This window comes from Microtus ochrogaster, chromosome 22 (genome assembly GCF_000317375.1).
Source record: "Microtus ochrogaster isolate Prairie Vole_2 chromosome 22, MicOch1.0, whole genome shotgun sequence".
Taxonomy (NCBI): Eukaryota; Metazoa; Chordata; class Mammalia; order Rodentia; family Cricetidae; genus Microtus; species Microtus ochrogaster.
The window spans coordinates 2,635,830-2,644,101 of record NC_022023.1 but is presented as its reverse complement, the minus strand read 5'-3'; the positions used below and the strand labels follow the sequence as shown (position 1 = coordinate 2,644,101).

Genomic DNA, 8,272 nt, shown 5'->3' with positions numbered 1-8,272 from the left:
TGTGCAGGTACCCTTGGAGGACAGAAATGGGTGTTGGCTCCCTGGGAGCAGAATTACAGGCAGGCCGTTGTGAGCTGCCTGATAGGGGTGCTGGGAATGAGTTTCAGTCCCTGGGGTGGGAGCACACTCTCTAGCCCAGGATTCAAGATTTAGATTTGATTTTTTGATTTGTTAGCTTTTCATGGATGTTATATACAGTTGTCTTTTTAAGGAAATAAATCCGTTTGGTGGCAGTGGGGATGTTTTTGCCTCTTCTGTTTCCTGACACTTCCTTTCGTATCTGTGGCTTGTGTCACACTTGAGCCCTTTCTGCAGTGTGAACTGAGGGCCTTGACATGGTGGACAAGTGTCCACCACAGAACTAAACTCCTGACATGCGCAGGAACACTGAACTACCTGAAATTCCTTATAGCCACCAACATGATGAGGACTGCATTCTGAAGACGGAAGGACATGCACACGTGTGTGCTTTGTGTGTTTGCTCAAGTTTTACCACTGCTTTCACATGTTTTCCGTATGAAACAACTCCTCTGGTCACGTTAGGCAGTGATTTCAGCCGGCAGCAGATCTGTGTAATATTCACCGTCAGACACCCAATCCATCAGGACATGCACACAAGTAAAGACGTTCCAGAAGGGCCTGCTCGGAAAGAGGATGATCTGGTTGAGAAAACTGACACAGAGTTTGTTTGTTAGCTGTGTTACTTTTAATTCGGCTCTTTGCCTTTGACTGGGTATTTATTGAGCACATGATGAGTTGTTGAGATTTTGAGACCGTGGAGGTGTCTGGAGCATGGTCTTTGTCTTCAAGTGTCTTTCTGTTTCTGGTTCATGTGGTAGGAAAGAGAGTGAAGAAGAGATGGGCAGTTCTCTTGGGGAGCAGGACAGACTCTAGACGGAGTCACACTCAGGATTATTAGGGTCCCCTGAAGACTGGGAGGACACCTCTGGGTAGTCAGGAGGTTGTACTAGATGGCACCCCTGTAATCCTGCGTAGGAGGCGGAGGCAGCAGGATCTTCTGTCTTAACTGGGAGTCGGCTGCCCCATGAGACCCTGTCTCAGGCAAGGGGAAGAGTTGAAAACGTGAAGAGAGTGCTACCCAGGGCAGGGTAGGTGCCGTGGGAGGCCTGTTGTTTTGTTGTAAAGTCTCTCTCTCCTCACATGACCCCCACCCCTCATTTTTTTCCAGAGCTGAGGATTGAACCCACGGCCTTGTGCTTGCTAGGCAAGAGCTCTATCACTGAAGCTATATCCCCAGCCCCTTCATGTACCTTTTTTTTTGGTTTTCTTTTGTTTTTGTTCTTCCAAACAGGATTTCAAACTCAGAGATCTGCCTGCCTCTGCCTCCCAAGTGCTGTAATTAAAGTCGTGACCTCCATACCCAGCTCAGAGTACCTTGTTTGTTTGTTTGAGTTTTGACACAGGGATGTTTTCCTGCTTTAGTCAACCTTTCTGATTCACCAGCCAAGCCCTAGTGCCTTGTGGAAGGCTATTGAATTCATCACATACTAAATGTTTTTGGAGGACCTGCTTTGTGCACGGGACTATGCCCAGAAGTCTCAGATTTTCAAGACCAGGTTCCTTTGAATATTTAGCTTTTAATTGAAGGGATGAAAGATTAGGCAGTAGAATATACGTGACAAATTTTAATAAATAAGAATCAACATTTCTCCCAAAATCAGTTAGTGTTGGCAATGATCTCTGGGAGTTTTGTAACCCAGCCTTTTCTCTTTCCTAGAGTCTCACCAAGTCCTGGCTCAACTGTTAGACACCCTGCTTGCAATAGGCAGTAAACTACCAGACAATCAAGCTACCCAGGTGCGCTTAGTGGATGTGGCCTGCAAGGTAAGAGTATACTGGTCTTTGTTCTTGAACCAAGAGCCTGTGGGAGCTTTGTGAACGCCGCCAGTGTAGTCTCTGAGCGAGAAGGGTAGGGCTCTCAGTGACCGTGAACACTGCCCGGTGTAGTCTCCAGAGAAGGGAAGGATACTCTGACTGTGAACACTGCCCGGTGTAGTCTCCAGAGAAGGGAAGGACTCTCGGTGACTATGAACACTGCCTGGTGTAGTCTCCAGAGAAGGGAAGGATACTCTGACTGTGAACACTGCCCGGTGTAGTCTCCAGAGAAGGGAAGGACTCTCAGTGACTGTGAACACTGCCCGGTGTAGTCTCCAGAGAAGGGAAGGACTCTCGGTGGCTGAACGCTGCTCTCTTTAGTTGTTGGTGTTGGGGGAAGTAAAGCTAAGTGCGGTAGTTATTCCTTAAAACAAGCGTGTTTATGTGTGTGTTAGGTGGGGAACAGGAGAGTCATGGCACATGCTGGAAGTCAGAGGACACCTTGTTGTTTTCGAGATTGGTATTGAACTTGGCTGCCACAGCCTTTGAGCCAGCCTACTAGCCCCACTGTAATGATTCTTGTGAGAAATCACAGTAACTTGGGTAAAGCAGCGGAAAGATGGACCATGTGGGTAGATTGTGAGAATCATTTAGAAAGTTGTCTTAAATTGATTTAGTTTATTTATTTATTTTTTTCTGACCCAGGCTGTCCTAGAACTTGCTCTGTAGATCAGGTGGCCTCAAACTCAGAGTGTCATTGCCTATGCCTTCCAAGTGCTGGGATTAGGACGTGGACCACCACACCAACCTGCCCTTACTTTTGATATAGACTACTGCTGTCACTCAAGATGTGGTTTGGGTATTCACTGTTACTGTGGAAATGGTGGCACTTGTGACCTGACAGAGTGCACAACAGGCAACTGGCACCTGGGTGTCCTAAAGTGTGCCCGTGGTTGGGGAGGTGCATTTGCCTGTGTGTGCCCGTGGTTGGGGAGGTGCATTTGCCTGTGTGTGCCCGTGGTTGGGGAGGTGCATTTGCCTGTGTGTGCCCGTGAGTGAGAGGTCCCGCCCAGGTGTCCTTGCCTGGCTGCTCTCTACTTTATTGTTGAGACAAGGTCTTTTACTTGGAGTTGTCTCTTCTGGCCTGTGAGCCCCTCGGACCCACCTGTCTGTGCCCTGCTCACCGGGTACCCCTACAGGGCAGATTGGATCTCGGGTCTCTGCGCTTGTGTGGCAGTCAGTTTATTCACTTAGCCATTGCCCCAGGTCCGCTCGGCAGGCTTTGATGACGACCTTTCAGGAAGGACGTCATCATAGAATTCTGTTTGCTGCCTGAAGGTATGGTTCAGTGTGCTAAGATGGAGTAATATGTCGTTTCTGTGCCGCTGTTGCCTGGCGGCCTTGATCGGCTAAGGTATCAGTGCAGGCAGATGAGGTGTGGGTAACAGGCGTGACTCACCTTTTAGGGGTGATTCCGTTACCAGTTTGGCTGTGAAAAATGAAGCTTCTATGCTCAGTATAAATAAGTCACTTTGAAAAACTGATGGTCATTATCTGGGTTTTACTCTTCTGTTCCACTGTCGTATTTTCATGGATATTTTGAGCATTTCTATGTGGGGCCTTTTGGAGACATAAGAGTAGGGTTTAACATTTACAAAAATATTTCTCTGTGTGTGGGGGGGACATGCACAGAGGTCAAGTCAGTAATTTGTGGAGCTTGTTCTCTCCTCCCAATTTTTTTTGTTTTGCTTTGTTTTGTTTTGTTTTTTTATTTTTCGAGACAGGGTCTCTCTGTAGCTTTGGAGCCTGCCCTGGAACTAGCTCTTGTAGACCAGGCTGGCCTCGAACTCACAGAGATCCGCCTGCCTCTGCCTCCTGAGTGCTGGGATTAAAGGCATGTGCCACCACCACCCAGCTTGGATTTTTTTTCTGATGAACCATTTGAAAGTAAAACATCAACACGATGCCTCATTGATCTAGAACACTCGAGTGTGTGTTCTGTGAAGACCCTGGGAGTGCCCCAGAGTCAGCACTGACCGTCCGTATTGATCTAGAACACTCGAGTGTGTGTTCTGTGAAGACCCTGGGAGTGCCCCAGAGTCAGCACTGACTGTGCGTATAGCTAGTGTGTAAGCTCCAGGCTCTGGGATTTGCCTGCATAAATGTCTCTTAGAGAAAGAATCAAGCACTCTATAGAGAGCAAGCTCCAGTACAGCCCGGGCTACGCAGAGATACCCTGTCTCAAAAATCAAGCCTGGAAGTGGTGGTAGCTTATGCTGGGAGTGGATCTCTGTGAGTTTAAGGACAGCCTAGCCTATAGAGCAAGTTCCAGGACAGCCAAGGCTACTGAGAGAAGCCCTGTCTCAAAAAGGAAAAACAAACAAAGAAATAAAAAGGGTAGGTTCAGAGTACCTTTAACTCTCACATGTTAATAGTCATCTTGAGTTTGGAATAATTCCTGAGTATCTTCTTGATTTTATAACTTTGACATTTTGATAACTTAGGAACTATTACTTTGTAGAACATCCTTGAATTTGTATTTCCCTAATGAGTTCTCTTGATTATATTAAAACTGCCTTATCTTTCACAAAAATGCCTTAGCCCTGAAGCAGTCATCACTGCATAGTCTTAGGGATACATTGCTTTAATTGCTCAGTGCTGATGATGTTTACTTTGGCTTTGGTTCACTAGTTCTCTGCTGGCTGCCTTCTCTGCTGTCAAGTTACTCTCTTCCCTTTGAAATTGTGTGTTCTGATGCCAAAGTTTCAGTTTTCATCAGTTTTGAACTTATTATCTCTACTCAGTGGAATGTAATCTCTTACTGTTATTTCTCCGATTTGACTAAGTGGGCAGCTCTTCAAGCTTGTGTGTGTCCTTTTGACTTCTCAACACTGTTGTATAGTGGTTACTTATGGGAGTTACGGGAGATACTCGGATACGTCTGTGCTGTGTCTGTGCTAGCCCTTTTATCGGCTTCTCTCCTTCTAGTGGAGAATCAGCGTCTGGAGATTTGTCTCCTGTGTCTTTCCAGATCCTGCCATATTGCAGTCAGTATCGGCTGTCACTGTCCTTTAGCTGATACTGTCCTGTTTCAGTATTGTAGACTGTGACAGCTGACACTACCTTTGCATGGGCTGTGCTGGACAGGATTGAGCCCACAGCCATGCAAAGCCAGCCAAGTGTTCTGCTGCCGAGCTAAACCCTGGCCCTAGTACTGAAGAGACTCTGTGCCACATCAGAGAGAGAAGGAGACAGTGACAGAGACGTGGGATGGGCAGGGGACAAGAAAGAAGGTGAAGGGGAACTGTAGTGCTTATTTCAAATCAGTGGCTTCACACAGAGGAAAAAATTAAACATTTTGGACTTGAAGGAAGTAGGTAATTTGTTTCCTTCTTTCCTTCCTTTCTCTCTGTCTTCCCTTCTTTCTCTATCTCTCTCTTTCTGTTTCTCTCTCTCTCTCTCTCTCTCTCTCTCTCTCTCTCTCTCTCTCTCTCTCTCATCTTGCCATGTGTCCCTGTCTGCCCTGGTATTCCTTATGTTGTCTAGCCTGGTCTCACTTATGCAGTCCTCCTATCCCAGACTCTGAGTGCTCAGGTGACAAGCATGTGCCATCATACCCAGGTTCTTTGCAGTTTTGACTGTATATTCCATAATTAATTTTGTAGTCTTTTTCATCTATTCACTTCTCATTTTTTGTTGTGTGCTATAGTATTTTAATATGACTCTCAGCATCATGTTGTACTTCCAAGTACTTCATGTTAAAGTATATTGATAAATATGTTAGAGTATTTTCAGGGTACAGCTATTCACAGACCTTAATATCGTATCAGTTTTTTTTATTAATATGGCATTAATTGTACTAAATATACCCTTGGTGGTTTTGTTTTTTATTAGAATCCAAAAGATATACATATTATATATGTGGATGGTCTTGAATTTTTTTTTAGTCTCTAAGATATTTTGTTTTTGTTCTTTAAATGCCATTGAGTCATTTGCCTTGTGGAAAGCCTGCAGTCTCGTCTGTTCTGATGCTGTCTTTTTGGTATCATGTCAGTATTAGCAATATCTTTAGACCAGAGAGGTGGCTTGTTGGGTAAAGTCTTTTGTCCTCAGAACCATTGTGAAGGGGGAAAGCACTGACTCCTGGGAGTTGTCCATTTGCTTCCGCATCCGTGCTGTGACACGCACACCAAGCTCTCATGTGACATCTCACATAAGCATGATGGTGATTCATAAGATTAAGGAGAAGCAGCAGCATCAAGGACAGTATCATCTTTACAAGAGCCCACATTCTTCTACAGGGCCTTACTTTGTAGTGAGACCTGCTGGCTTGGGACGCGCTCTGTAGACAAGGCTGGCCTATAACTTACTTTTTAGACCAGGCTGGTCTAGAATTTGCTGTGTAGACCAGGTTGGCCTAGAACTCGCTCTGTAGCTCAGGCTGGCCTAGAACTCACTCTTTAGACCAGGCTGGTCTAGAATTTGCTCTGTAGCCCTGGCTGGCCTAGAACTTGCTGTGTAGACCAGGGTGGTCTCTGATCACATGACTCCACCTGTCTCTGCCTTCTGAGTGCTGGGATTAAAGTTGTGTGCCACCACACTTTGTCATATAGTTCGTTTCTTTATTTGGTACTTGTATTCAGTTTGTGAGAGTTCACTGAGCCACAAACTCAAGATTTTTTTCATATTTCTCTATGACTGTTAAAAGTTTTTAAATTGGGTTTTGTGAGTGATACTCTTGTGAAGGACAGGAGCTTAACACCTGTGTTGGGCAACTTATAGCCACATGTAACTCTAGCCTCACGACACCCTCTTCTGGACTCTTTGGGCACCCTCACTCACATGTGCGTGCACACACACACACACACTTGCGTGCATATACACACATACATACACACAATTTGTAAAAATAAAAGTAAATTTAAAGAGTTCTTAAATTTAAATTTTCTTAAATAATTCTATTATACTGGTTAGTTTTAAAATTTTTACTTATATATTTTATGTACAGGAGTATTTTGTCTCCACGTATCTATGTATTATATGTATGCCTGTGCCTGTGGAGTCTAGAAGAGGTACTGTATTCCCTGGGACTGGAGTTATAGGCAGCTTTGAGCTACCATATAGGTGCTGGGAATTGAACCTAGGACATCTGGAAGAGCAGCAGTGTTTTGGCCATCTCTCCAACACCCACGTTTTTACATTTTTATTTGTATTATAATTTGGTAGTAGAGCTGGGTGTTGTGGTGCACTCCTTTAATCCCTGCACCTGGGAAGCAGAGGCCAGCAGATCTCTGTGAGTTCAAGACTACCCTGGTGTACATAAGTTCCAGGTCAGCTGTGTCTTCATAGTGAGACTCAAAAAAACCTGATAGTAAGTAAAATGTAGAGAGATTTTAAAGTAGCGGTTTGTACGAGGCAGAGTGCCAGCTGTTGGAAATACAAACTGCGGGGGGAGAAAACAAAGGAGCCTCTTGTTTTCTGACGACAACCTGAGTTCAGTGCCTCCTTAAAGGGAAAAGAGTTATCCTCCTGCATCCACACGTGGATCGTGGCACCACTCTTATCCCTCCCAGTTACATGTGTAAATAATAAATAATTTAATGAAAGCTTCATTTGGGGGAAGATGAATCCTTGGGCGAAGCAATGTCACACAGCAGTGAGAACTCTGAGACAGCAGTGGTCTCCAGGGCCGGCGGAGTGAGCTTTCCCCAGTGTTCGGTTTGTTTTTCAAGATGTCATAATCAAATCTCTATCAATAAAGCAAAATTCGAAAAAAAAAAGATGTCATAATCATATTCTTTCTCTTCCTCTCCTTTTGTAGCACCTGACAGATACATCCCATGGTGTAAGAAATAAGTGCCTGCAGTTACTTGGCAACCTTGGCTCGTTGGAGAAAAATGTCACAAAAGATGCTGAAGGCTTAACTGCCAGAGATGTCCAGAAGATTATCGGGGACTACTTTAGTGACCAGGACCCACGTGTCAGAACAGCAGCTATAAAAGCCATGGTAAACATAATTTAAAAAAAAAAAAAAAGTAGCCTGGGACAGTTCCATTTCCTTTGTTTTTTTGTTTTCTTTTTGTTTTGTTTTTTTGAGATGGGGTTTCTCTGTGAATCTATGTAGCCCTGACTGTCCTGGAACTCACTCTGTAGATCTTGTCTACCTCCGCCTCCCAAGTGCTGGGATTAAAGGCGTGAGCCACCATTGCCCAGCTTTCTCTCTCTGTCTCTCTCTGTCTCTCTCTCTCTCTCTGTTTCTCTGTCTCTCTCCCCCCCTCTCTCTGTCTCTCTCCCTCCCTCTGTCTCTCTCCCTCCCTCTCTCTCTGTCTCTCTGTCTGTCTCTCTGTGTCTCTCTGTGTCTCTCTCTCTCTGTCTCTCTCTCTCTGTCTCTCTCTCTCTGTCTCTCTCTCTGTCTCTCTGTCTCTCTCTCTGTCTC

General features: G+C 45.1%; 1 protein-coding gene across 1 annotated transcript in view; it reads left to right on the top strand.

Moving 5' to 3' along the window:
• Positions 1–8,272, top strand: part of Ints4 (integrator complex subunit 4) — a 53,985-nt gene that overhangs the window by 7,767 nt on the left and 37,946 nt on the right. Inside the window, exons 4-5 of the mRNA XM_026784379.1 lie at positions 1,739–1,845; positions 7,658–7,843. Coding sequence (XP_026640180.1) covers positions 1,739–1,845; positions 7,658–7,843 — 293 coding nt within the window. The remainder of the gene's footprint in view (positions 1–1,738; positions 1,846–7,657; positions 7,844–8,272) is intronic.